Source organism: Syngnathus scovelli, chromosome 2 (genome assembly GCF_024217435.2).
Source record: "Syngnathus scovelli strain Florida chromosome 2, RoL_Ssco_1.2, whole genome shotgun sequence".
Taxonomy (NCBI): domain Eukaryota; kingdom Metazoa; phylum Chordata; class Actinopteri; order Syngnathiformes; family Syngnathidae; genus Syngnathus; species Syngnathus scovelli.
Genome location: NC_090848.1, coordinates 14,891,838 through 14,905,594, shown reverse-complemented (window position 1 = coordinate 14,905,594; position 13,757 = coordinate 14,891,838). Strand labels below are relative to the sequence as shown.

The window sequence follows — 13,757 nt, the reverse complement described above, 5'->3', positions numbered from 1 at the left end:
AAACTAAATTATTCCATGTTTTTGGGCCATGTTTACAATATTAAATCCAATAATCTGCATATTTTTCCTCGAGAGCTCTCCTGACGAAAACCGAATTTGTCTTTGTAAGAAAATATCTTCCCCTCAAGTAGATTTAGTGGCATTTATTCACTTCCGGGTGAGTGTAAAAGGGCTGAAAGCTTTTTTGAATCAGGTTTTGCATTGTGTTGATGATTGGCAGCAAAGCAGACAGCGTAATAATGTGTTTTGCATTTTAAACACAAGCTCAAACACATTATTTTCGATTTTGTATTTGGCATTTGGCTACATTTAAATTGCTTTCTTCAAATCAAAAGTGACAAATGGCTTTTTTATTTGCATGAGGTTTATAATAAAAGGTGCATATTTGTTTTGTGCTGGACTTTTAAAACTTGAAAAATCCACTTTGACAGAAGAAAATCAAACAGCCTTAGAAGTTGGACGAGAGTAGACGACGGTATACCTCATGGTAATTGCGACACCTTATCGGGTTAATGTAAGTCATGCTGTCACAATGGAAGCATTTAAAATGCAAATAAAGATTCAAATAAGTAATTGTTTCTTCACAAAAAGTGCCGTGCTTATTTTGAACATCATTTGAATATTTCATGCTCTATTTTATATTTGCATTATGAGTATTTTATACCCTTCCTGAAATGATTGTCCATTGAATCATTGCTTTATTGTGCTGTTAAAGGAAGAGGTTAAAGCCTGCCAGTCTGTCTTTTTTTGTTCTTTGCCTTTCAGTTTCTTCATTTTTACTGTGCAGTTTTATAGTTTTACTGTCTCACATCCTTCAGCGCTTTGCTCAATTTTGCTTTATAAATGGAGCTGACTTATTGGGATGAGCAATAAAACTTTGGACATGCTTTAAATTGATTCATGCGTTTTTGTATGGTGAAAGTGAGAAAGATTATTTTTAATTTGATTCTTGTTATCCTTTCCTGACAAAACAGTATTTTGTATGGTGAAAGTGAGAAAGATTATTTTTAATTTGATTCTTGTTATTCTTTCCTGACAAAACAGTATTTTGTATGGTGAAAGTGAGAAAGATTATTTTTAATTTGATTCTTGTTATTTTTTCCCGACAAAACAGTCTGCGAGTCACACTTAAATGGACATGTCCGTTTTATGAAAACACATAAATGACACGTGAAACCAGTCCAGTGATGCGCTAACTTCACTAAACTGGGCGACCTCGCTCCATTCACACTCAGCAAATTACAAACATTAACAGAAAAGGTGCATTTTTTTACATGTTATATGTATTGGCTCTGCAACTAACTTTGGCGTGCTGCGCTTCACTTTCATCTTAGATTACTGCCTGTGTGGATTCCTTTTCGCACCAACAGATTAAATGAATGAATGAAGTCATCCGCTGTAAAATTCATTATGCCGCTGTTGCTTCAAATTGGAGCGACAACGCAACCTAACCTCCAAATTTTAGCTTGATCAAATTCCACACGATCAATGCATGTCTTACAGATTGAAAAGCAAGCAATTGCTTTATCGGGCCTTTGCCCGCTTGGAAATCTAACCATTATTCCTCTGCGTTCTTTCTGCATGTTTGGAAGTATTATTGTGAAAGTCGTTCGGAGCACTTTGCCGACAGGATGAAATTTCATTTATTTGCTATTACAGGCCTCAGCTGCTGCCGCGAGCCTCTCTCCACGTTTCCCTGCTGTGGTCTCGGTGCTAGGGGAGGGGTGTAAATTGGTGGAAGAAAGGGTTGTTGACCACTTGTTCAGGAGCGCTCGGCGGGAGCAGCTGCGTGCGTTTACGAGCCTTTCAAGCACCCGACCCTTTAAGCATCGTGATCAGCTGCGGCCCACGGCAACGCCACGCTAATTTACACTCTTCCATCCTGTGTTGGCAGCCAAGTGAGCTGGCCATTAACCCGCTGTAATGCCAACCAGCCCGACAGGACACGGGCCCAGTTAAACACCTGAACCACCCTCTGAAGTGGTCCAGCTCAGCTGCTTGGCGTCACATCCAAACAGACTGCAAACGACTCATCAGCGCGTGATGGGAAGGATTAATTAGCCCTGAAGATCTTCGTCAAGGCTGAAAGCTTCCTGCATAAAGAGCCAGAAGTCTTTCAGCGCAAGTCGACTTGTGACTGTCAGCAAACATAAACACCCAGCACACACTGTGACGAAAGAAAATTTGAATTTGCCGACAGAGCTATTTGTGCCCTGTATACTGCATTGCCACATCCGAAAAGGTAGTTTAATGTGGGCCGAAACAATAGGTAAGCATATGCAATCAAATATGCAAAAGGTTTATCAAATCAATTCATTTAGACAGTGACACAAATAGCCAATTGAACTTCTGTCTGCTGGGGAAACTGACAACTAAGTAAGCATAGCTATGACGGTTGACCCAAGGGTGACACAAAGACTGAAAAACAGTGGTACAAGGATTGATCCTTGAGGAACCCCACGTCATAGCCATTCGATTGAAACTTCCAATCATCATAAAATAACTCCTTTGCTCCAAGTCGCACATGCACCAATTTGGGTTCTCTTCTTTTTCAATCCTACCTACATTTCCGTCCTGTTCAACATTAGATTATGAACAACTGTATCAAACATCCCTGAGAACTAATTCTAACAGTTTAGATTAGGGGCTACAAGGTGGGATCTTCCAGCCCTCCTCGTGACAGAAAAGTTAATACTACGACACTGACACCGCTGTTATTGAAAACAGCTCTTGTATGAGACCGGGCAAGTGAGTTCATAGCGGGGAAAAAATTGCCAGACACAACACTGCATCAAATCCCACTAAATCTTGAACCCAATATGCTCCCAGGTTGAATAGTGCTTAACCCAACTGTCTAGGTGAGGGACACACAGGATGGATGATGTTGTTTGTCGTTGTCGAGCAGGGGGAATCCGGAATGTGCCGCCGCTGTGCTTCCCTTTAACCCCCCCATTCATCTATTGCCGGCATGTCTTTTAACATCCAATTTCACATGTGCAGCCGTGGCCCCCGTCTCCATCCATATCAAAGGAAGAGCTCCCAGCAGCTCGTCTCCTTCTTAATGTTGTCGTTACTCCCCGCCAGTGTCGGCCCCAGCGTGGGATATGTCTGCTTTGCGCACCGCACGCAAGCACTACTCCAATTTGCATGATGCAATTCTTGGCTGATGTGTTACTGGAGTAAAGCGCGCAGCGGATTGCTATTCGGTAATTTGACCTGAGGAGATTCCTCTGAGTCGTCCTCTTGTCTCCGGGTGACGATGATGCATCAGTGCAAGTGTGAATTTAAATAGAACATTAGGTCTAAAGCCTCGCTTATGTAGCGACGCTGTCGCTGTACTGTTTGGTTATGATTGTGGCTTGTTTTGCTGTAAATGTACAAAAAATGTGCCATGGATCGTAGTATTGATTTTTTCTTTGCTGCTTTCTGCTGAGGTGAACACCTTCTGGCCTCCAAAATCAATGAGGGCCATCCACACGTCAACAGCCTACCTACTACATACTGCGGGTTGAAAATACATTTACTCCCACATGCATTATCACAGCATGGAAACTAGCGTTGGGCATGTGCGATTGGGAAAATCGTCACATTTCTTGAGGTTCGGAGCTAAAATTCTTAAGATTTGAATACCCAAGCCAAGTTTTTAAAATAATCCAGCCTACTGATTTTTGTTTGTTTGAGGACATCAGTGTGCTAACTCAACACGAGGGAACGTCACACAATTGTTATATTCACTATTGTAAGGCTTACAATATTTTTTGTTCAAATTGGCCAACTCCCCATTTCCTGTGTGTTTTGATTTGACCCAATTGAAGCCCTGTCCCAAAAGAAAGGTTTTTCCGCTTTTTGTTATCTGTCAAGTCGGGGTAATTATTTCAGGAAATGTCCCCATTGACACAAAAACACACAAAGGACTCAAAACCATGCTGTTCATATGCCAAGTCTGTACTGCTAAAAATCTGTACGTAGGGAGAGAAGAAGGCTCCAAACAGATGACCAGACGGCGAGTTTGTGACCAAAATAATAATAATTAAAGACGTGGCGAGGAAGTTAACCATTCCTGCCAGTTAATCTGTATGCATAAAAACCTCTCAAAAATGTTGAGTAGGAGTCATGCCATTTGAGAAGATATTCAAAATATTGGACGGGTAAGGATACCCATGTTCATTCATTAGACAAACTTTTTCTTTGAGACAAATGTTGTCTTGTTGAGAGAAACATTTGATTTAAAAACATGTTTCTTATAATCACACACACCGTAGGAAGTTTAAAATTTGGAGCTCAGGTGGTAGAAAAACCTCAGACTTTATGTGACGATGAAAGGCTAAAGGAGCAATGAGGGAAAAATAGCATTTTAAAGGTAGCTAAATCTAACGTAGGACATCATCATGTTGAATTTGAACCGTTTTTCATGTTGGGTGATGGTCTGCATCCTCATGTAATGAAATAACAACAATGCTAGTGTTGACGGACAGATCTCCTTTCAGCTTAATTGGCTTCACCTTTACCGACTTTTTGTTTTCACAGTGAGACATAAGCAGCCAGTTTAAAAAAAAAAGTAACTGCACCAAATTCCAAGTACTTATTCTGGTGTCAGTTCAATTCTTAATGGTAACCGACCCGTTTTGCTCACCTCGCCTCCTTAGCGACTGCTCACTCTTAACCCCTCAACCTCAAACGATCTCCTGCAAAAGCCTGCCGGGAAACCTGCACAATACAGGCAGCCTTCGCAAAGCCCCTGCACAGCCTTGGGAGCAGTTACAGTACATGCTGCTGGGAGGAGGTTGAGGATTGAATGGGTAAGTGAGGGGCGTCGGGCCAGGGGAATGACGGTTCTTTGGGAGGGGAGCCAATCCAATTACAGGCAACGGCGCAGCCTTGCTTGCTTTGGTAGTGGCACTGAATTTGCATTTCGATGCTGTTTCCCCTGTAAAGCCTCTCCCCAAGCGCACTTACACACAACATCCTTCCTTCCGCTTGCTCCCAAATCTTCCTCTGATGACTTGTTGAGGCTGCACACTCCCTACCTTTACCTACGCTGCTCCTCTTGATCCTTCAATAAAAGAGGCGGAGGGGAGGGAAGTGAAGATCATCAGCACAGCATTGAAATGTTGTCACCCTACAGCTGTGACTTGCGACGGAAGCCGGCAGCGTCCAAGCACGCTCGGTGGGAGCTTATCAGCCCCGTGCAGGGCTCCTGCCTCTCTTGGGCACCTGAGGGGACTGGATGGGTAACACCCCGATAAAAAATGCATCCATGTTTTAGATGCCCCGGAACACAATGAATGTGACAATATTCACAACTCGTTGCAGAGGTAGTAATTGCTTTTGCAACTAAATTTGGTCACTCTATTTTTATAGCACATCAGGATGTCACCATTGCAGCACGCACTTACAGAAATATTGTGACTGTATATTTGATTATCCAATCATGTATTTGCATAGACGTGTCTGCACCACAAGGGACTGTGTCCAAGCTAGACTAATTCAACACGCAACATTAAAATCTAAATCCATGCGACTTACCTAAGTCGTGTTAACTTGCTCTTTGGACTCAGACAAACGTATTTCACAGTTCATTCAATTGCTTAAAAAAAGATGAAAAGCCAACAAAGGTTCCAATCTTGTCAGCTCAAATTAAACATTGACTCTACGAGGAGGAAAGACAATTTAAGAAAGTCAGATTATTAAAACAATCACACAATTTGAATTGATTCAAATAAAAGAATAATCTGTGCTCTGCAAAAAAAAAACAAAAAAAAAACAAAAACATCCAGAGACTCCAGCTCACCCCTGGCCCCCGGATAAAAATAAAAGTGCTATCCTAGCATAACGTAGAGTGAATGCTTGATATTCATCATTCCAAAGCCCAAATACCATCAAAATAACACAACTACTTTGGAGAAAGAAATCAACCTTGAATTTACAATTCCAATCATAGCAATAACATTTGAACCTACTAAGGTCATAGGTGAGAGAACCAACATCAACTGTTATTAAAAAAAACATGGTGCAAATATTTCCTCTTCTATAAAAGTATTCAAAATCGCAACAGTTTGACACAATGTAACCATGAGAGTTTATGTTTGACCTCAGGTGTCCGCCTAAATATTTAAATAAACCATTGTTGAGTAAATTGAATGATCAGTCCTGTGTGCTAAAGCCATTTGGAGGTGGAAATGCTCAGCAATAATTTCCTGCTCTGCCCACTGGACCGTGTAAAAACACTTCCATTGTAGGTGGCCTTCTCCCATCTTGGTTAATTCCTCCCGGTGTTGGTGTTACTGTGGTTACAGTCACGCCCCTGAGAGCAGCCAGCTTCTACTTTGCATGGATTCCCAAGCAAGCGACAGCAGATCGGAGCAGTCAGCCTCGGGAGGATTCGGCCAAGTCAGACAATGGAAGAAAACTCCACTCGTGTCTCATCTCATTTAACCAAGTATGAAAAAAGGGATGTAAATAATTTAGCAGCACAAACAGCAGAATACATCCAGTGAAGATTCTCTTCTCCACAGCCTGATGTATTGATTAAATTATGAATAGGCAGAGACCAAAATAACTCGTGCCATGGCTATTTGTGCAGCAGCAGGTTTGGAAGAACTTTCCGAGACAGGTGTCTAGAAACCTTTTGTGACGATCTTTTGTTGTCACAGCAGCTGTTGTGGGGTTGGATTGGAAGGGGGGGGGGGTGCAGCTGGGACACACTGCTGCTGTCAATAAAAAAGCAAGCATCATGTGGGAGGTGTGGCAAAACACTCACCCAGTGGGTTTAATGCAAGATGGCTCTTTTTTATAGAAAAGACCACCTCCAAGGATTTGTATCTCCGAGCTCAGATCATCTCCATTAGCGGAGTATTCAGCTTCTTCAACATTTAAATGTAATGCAGGAAAAGATTGTGTAATCTCATTTATAAAGATAAAATGTGATGTGGCCAATGTTACAGAATGCCAAATGCAAAGTATTTATTGCTTGACTTACAAAATATACCAACACATGCAACCGAGACCAGAAACGATTCATCCCAATAATAAACAAATATGAACATGACTGTAAGCAATGACATCACTTTATCAGAAGTGAAGAAAAATATTAATATTGTCACACAGCATTCCTCACTGTTGCACTCTTCAAGGGAAAGGTTTCGTGCAATATCGTGTTTTCTATGGCCTGAGTGAGAACTTCCTCATTATAGACTGGCCTCAAGCCATTTACACTCACTGACGTCCCCCCCCCCATCCAAGACCGCAGGGGGGAGGGCGAGGGGCACGGGCAAACTATCAATGGGCCGCAGGCGGAAAGGTGCCTATTAAAATTAATGGCCCATTGCGGTTTATTCAACACGATGACACTGGAGCTCACTTAACTAGCAACTGGAAATGACAACGACAATGAACCTGCCATCATCATTACACCTAGCTGCTGTACTGACAGCCAGCGTTAAAATGGAAGGAGTCGGAGCACTTTACAACAGTCGTGTTTCGACTGACCAATAATGTCCCATAGTTTGCCATCCCATGGCTGGAAACAGCAAACTGCTACTCTCTACTGTCCACGACAGTCCTTGCATTTCTGACTCAGAGTCCGATAGAAAAAAAAAAGTACTCACCTTCTTCAGGCGCCCGCTCTTTGTCCCCACAAAGGCCACACAGTAGCCGTTGTAGACGTAGGAGATGACTGAGGTCATGCGATCTCGGGTCTCAGTGTAGAGGGTGTGTCCGGATACCAGCTGAGAGCCACCAAGAGGCTGGTTTATGTCAAGACCGCAGAAAGAGTCGTCGATGGGCACCGGCTACAGATTGAGACAATCAGAAGACAAAGTGAGATCAAACGTGGTCACCTCTAACATGTAACACGCCTCGGGGAAACAAAACAAAAACACTTCAGAGCGAGACAGCCCGAGAACCAGGCGAGGCATATAAAAGACGACAGTTGCCAAGACGAAGGTGGCAGAGGAGGCAGAGTTGTGGTTATGGTGTCAGATAACTGAGGGGGAATGAAGGTGAGAGAGGTGGAGGCTCCCATGGACTAAAGTTTACCTTCCTCTTCCGCTTGGAAGAACTTTCTGGTGTCAGCCTGACTGAACGCCACCTTGCCCTCACTGCCCAGCCTACAAAAGCACCTCGGATGGAAAACAGACGCTATGATAATGATGAGCTGAGCCACGCTGACATTTCAAAACAGGGATGAAGGTATTCTACTGAATTTGGTCAGAAAGAAAAATGAAGAAATCTCTGCTTTTTTTAATTTTACTCTTGCATGCGTCTGTGCTACTGCATGCCATTCCAGTTTTTGCTATGAAAGAAAGAACTGTATTGATTTTGAATTCTGTCCAGTGTGCCTGGGGGAGCTCGGGAGTAGGTCATACAAGTACAGTTCAGTTCAGCCGTCTAGCTTTGGCGTTCAGATGGCAAGACACGTTGTGTTTTGTCATTGCTAAACTCTTTCCGAGTACATTTACTTCTGTCTGCAAAGCTTTAAATGCTCATTCTGTCTTTTCTTCATCCCTCCATATGTGGCTCTGTCGACAAGGTTTGTGAAGGGAAATGAGAGGGGATTTCAGGAGTGAAAGCGGGATAGCCGGAGGGGAACAATTGCCTAAGCATTTATGGCCATGCCCTCCACTTGAATTTATTTCCTTGTTTTCCGTTTATCACATTAGCGACTGTCGCTACAGGGACGTTCCACATCATTGTTCTTGATTATATAAGACACAGCTCTAAGTGTAAATATTTGAAGTTGATTTAAATCACCAAATGAATGTAATGGGAAATCTTGCAGCTGTTTGGGAAAAACATACGTAACCAATAGCAACAAGATAAAATCCACGCAGCAGCTTTCTTATATGTTTTTCGGGGCTCCAGACCATTTGGTTGTGATTATATCGGGATTGTTTGGATGATGCATGCTTTAGCGTAGTTGGCAGTGTGGAGGCAAATCCCGACGGACTCCATGCGGTTTAGCCTTACCCCTTCCCTGCCTTATCACAAATCTTACTCAGGCAACATAGCAAAAAAAAAAAAAAGGCACAAAAAAAAAAAAAACGGCCATTATCTTTAGTGGAGCTGTGAGTCTAAAAATAGCACAAACTCTTCATCAAAGAGTTTAATCCAAGTAGAGACCATGGCTGCTGTCCTCCTCCTCCTTCACATTCAAGTAATCTCATTAAAAAGGCTTTCATTTGGAATGGAATTGGAATTAAGTTTGTGCGAGATGTGACAGGATATCGACGCGCGGATATTTCTCTCCCTGCATCGTTATCAATCTGAGCATCACTTTGCTCTGACTTGGGCTTAATTGGTAGCTGTGGTGTATGATAGTTGATAGACGTCAGGCTGTCCTGATAAGAAACAATTCCACTGAGCAGTCCCGACTCTGCAGGACCGGACTATGGAGATGTAGCGACTCTCCAGATGGCACAAAGCCGGACGGGCGGGTGATAAATCTTTGATTGGCTGCTGCGTGTGAATCCCTCAGCTCAGGCTCAGCTTCATTTCCCAGCCTCAGCCTCACGGGCTGAAGGATCTGCGGGAAAGGAATGAGAGCTGGGGGGATAATTAAGGGACTCGCTGCCGGACGATTGTTAGCAATGAAACTGAGGAAAGATGCTTTGCGTATGGAAATTAGGGAGAACCGAGCAAAGTTTGCAAAATACACACTTGTGTATTTATTTTTGCTTATTTCGACATTGTTTTCTGCCATACTTGGCATGCCCCCAAAATGTTAATCAAATGAATTTTGTTTGCATCCAATGTTCATTTGTTTCAAATGTGAACATGGGTATCTCCTGCCATTAATTCACTGAATTTCAAACACTGTTGTCACTGTTTAATGATGATTTTGACTTTTTGACACAATGACTTTCTTCATCAGCATGTATTTCACCAACCAATCAAAACATGAAAAATTAAAATAAAATGAGAAAATTACCTACTGAATATGCCTATGGCAGATAATGTAACCTAACTTGTAAATAATTAATGAAGTAGAACTATAGTTTAATTTCCAATTTACCAAAAGTCTTTTGTCACTTGATTTGAATGACGTCATATCACATCTCCGTGGCAGACTTCAATGGCGCAGCACCGTTGGACACGGGATTTAACAGCATGTAGACACTGTTAGCGCGGCTCACATCCTCTTGTTAATCACCATTTGAATAAGCTTTGAGATTTCCTCATCCATTGACATCCATCTGCATAATCCATAATATGGGAGGGATTTATGGCTAAGAACACGGTTTTAAGGACGGTATTATTTTACATCTTCCTTTCACGAATATTGTGCTTCCTGGGCTGTGTCATGTGACATCAGAGCCCCGCAATGCTACAGCTGACAGAATGTAGTGGGCGGTGCAGCATGGCAGGTGATGCCTGGCGCCCTTCAACACATGCTGGGATGATTTGAGATTCTGCTGGAAACTGGAGGGGAAAATATGCGCTCATTTGTCACTACTGTCACTGTGGTTTTTTCAGCCCCCGCGTCACCCTTTCTCTAACCTTTTCTCACACCTTAGGGACAACAAAAGTTAACAGTGCCCCCTTTTAATGACCACCTCTGACATCCCACTAATTAAGTCACTGATTTTCATAAAAGTGCTCAACTGTGGTCAACTGTCCAGGGAGTTTAGCAACAAAGTAAAACTGATCGGTGACAGCCTAAAGATAAATGTGGACCTACAGCACAGATCACAAGCCTGCACGATACATAATGCAGCACAGAAAACTCATTCTTAAATATCTATCAGCAATTAAAGACAACGAAAGACACCGGCCTACTGGGGAATGAAGGAGAATCTTGAGACTTAACTGATAGGCTGTCCTTCAAAAAGATAGTTGGGCTTTTTCACAGGGAATGGCGTCGGAAGCACTATTACTTCCAATTCAATCCAATTCAATTCAGACTTATTGTCACTACAAGTGCAACAAAAAGTAAATTAGAGGACGATTCCTTAGTCAGGAAGACGCAATTGTTAGTTTTAAAGCAAAGGAGACTATTGTCACATTATTTCAAGTCGATTTCATGACAATTTCTATTTTTCTATCCTTATTACAGAATGTTCCATAGAATGTTAAAACTGCACATCTATGACGCACATTTTTTAATAATAGAGCCTCATAAGAGTGGGCTTGCAAAGGCTTCTTTAAGTGTTTCAAAGTGTAACTCACCGCTTTGGTGCACTGCACATCCTTCCCAAGTAGCCAGTTGAGCTCCAGGTGGCCCTCGCCTTGGTAGCAGGACTGGAGGCGCTCCTTGATGCGCGTATTGATGTCACGGATAGTGAAGGCGCAGAGCGCAGAGTCATCGGGCGGACGGTGAAATTGCTTCTGGCCTTTGGAGAAGACGGCGAAGAGCACGTCGTCTTGAGCGCCGATGTGAAGCGACGCGGCGAGGACGCCACCCGGCTTGCCGAGGTAGGCCGCCTGCAGGAGCCGGTACTCGACACCGTTCTTCACGCAGCCGATGGGGAGGGAAACGTATGAGTGAAACTTGCGGTCGTCCTTGCAGAGGCGAACAATACGGGATGTATAGAACAGGTCGCTGGCGGAGCCGCTTGACGACATGCCGTTTTCCGGTGTCTCGGGCTGAACGGTCATAAAGTACACAAAGCTGCCGCTAGCGAAACCATAAACATAGTGGATGTCAAAGTGGGACACCAGGGCGAGCGTGTCTGACGGTATCTTGATCAACGAGGACACAAAGTCAGTGTGCAGTTCGTAGTCAAGCATCGCGGAGGATTCCGGGTCGCGGGGAAGTTTTCGGCTGGATATGGTAGGGAAGTAGTCCTGTTTTCCATCAACTGCGGTGCCGATAAATAGGGTGCCGTCCTGACCTTGTGAGGGCACGATGACTCCATACATGGTCCCAGTCTGATTGACACTGGAGAGGTAGTGCTCTTTCTTATGGGAGGGCTCCACTAAGATAAAAAGGTCATCCAGTCGGAGGAGTTTGCAGACGCCTTGGTAGAGGCTGCCGCACGCTAGCAGGCGATTCTGCGAGTAGTCGATAAGGAGAAGCTTGTTGACATTGTTGGTTGAGACCAAAGGTTCCGAGCAGGGCTGCACGATCAGGGGCGGGTAACAGGCCTTGTTGTCGTCCTCTGGGCCCGTGTCATGGGACACCAGCAGCGTCAGATTGCTCGAAAGCTTGTACACACGGTTCACGGCGCCGATGTACACGGATCCCGTGGTTCGGTGAACGGTCAAGTGGTTGAAGAACCAGTCCCGCCTCTCCGGGTGGAAGCTAGTGAATGTCTGCCCGCTGCACTGAGTAAGGAGCTCTAGGAGCCAGAAGGCTAGCAAAGGAGCTAATAATGTCATTGTAGCCTCAGGCAATGAAGTCCTGTGCAAAACCTTCATGTTTACAGGGCGTTTTAGGACACGATGAAGAGTGAATGGATGAAGAAAGGAAGACCTTCTTGTTTTGGTGGTTTGAAGGCTAACTTGTCCGTCCAAGAGTCACAAGCCTCTCCACATTTTTCTGTGGAAAAAAAGAGGAAAGACCGTTAATTAGCCTATATGACTCACATTGAGGGGGGATCAAGGTTCATCCTCGGTTAAAGCAGCGTGCTACCGAGAGTTGGGGCGAGCGGATTATAAAGACAAAAGGAGGAAATGGTTACAGTGCACATTCCAAAGGAGTTGCTTGGCCGGCGTATGAAACTTGAGGCACATTACAGCAAGGGAAATTAGCCTGACCTGACTCACGCAGCGGCCCCCATAACTACCGACCGCTGCAACATCATGACAATGACACACACAAGCTTCATTCACATAACAGTGACTCATCGTGTCAATTATTCCAAGAAAAACAAAATAATCTCTTTGTTATTGAGGTATGATAAACATACTACTACTACTACTACTACTTGTACAACAACAACAAGTAATTTAGTAGGTGTTTATAGGGCTTATATTAATGCTTAGTGTGTTCTGAGTGTGTCTCCCACAATTCATATGATTGCATTGTGGTAGAAAAACACAGAATACACTAAGCATTAATATAAGCCCTATAAACATATGTACATAGAAATCACATCTTTACGGGAATATGAGAGGATAGACATGGATGCAAAAGCAAAAAATGTTCTGTCAGCCATGCATGCCAATTAGTTTCTGATGATACAACATCCAAATTACATGATAAGCAGGGTGGCTTCATCCCATTTCTCATTTCGACAAGCCCTGTGTTTGCAATGCATGCAATAAAAACTATGATGAAGTGTGACAATGCAAATGCCGAAATAAACAAATCATCAAGCTTACTGGTATTGCCTGCCATTGTGAGAACCCAAGACATTGAAATAAGGCGGGTGTCATCCCCACACCAGTACCTAGTGTCAGAACTCACCCATCCCTTGATAAGTTATTTAAAATATCGCAAGAAACAACTTTCTGTAAAATATAAAAACATGCACTCAAAACTGTGCTTTACATATCACAATTGAATCCAAATTAAAACTGATATTTCTAAAAAAAAAATTCAAGAGAATGGAAAAAAACATAACGATTAACAGACTTAACTAATGCCAGACATGTTCACATATTTATCATGCACTCATTTCAGTTTGTTTTACAATGATTTCACTCATTCATATTTGGACTTATCCATCCATTTTCCACACCACATATCCTCACAAGGGTCGCGGGTATACCGGAGCCTATCCAAACTGACTTTAGGCTAAAGACAGACATTTTCAGGGCAGATACTTACAAACATAAACAAACAAAAAGTCATGCTCAAATCCATTCAAGTTTTC

General features: G+C 43.1%; 1 protein-coding gene across 1 annotated transcript in view; it reads right to left on the bottom strand.

The window, feature by feature from the left end:
• The window catches only part of plxna2 (plexin A2), a 141,910-nt gene that overhangs the window by 107,454 nt on the left and 20,699 nt on the right, over nucleotides 1–13,757 (bottom strand). Inside the window, exons 2-3 of the mRNA XM_049755054.2 lie at nucleotides 11,167–12,478; nucleotides 7,608–7,790 (exon numbers count right to left, since the gene is read on the bottom strand). Coding sequence (XP_049611011.1) covers nucleotides 7,608–7,790; nucleotides 11,167–12,357 — 1,374 coding nt within the window. The 5' untranslated portion in view covers nucleotides 12,358–12,478. The remainder of the gene's footprint in view (nucleotides 1–7,607; nucleotides 7,791–11,166; nucleotides 12,479–13,757) is intronic.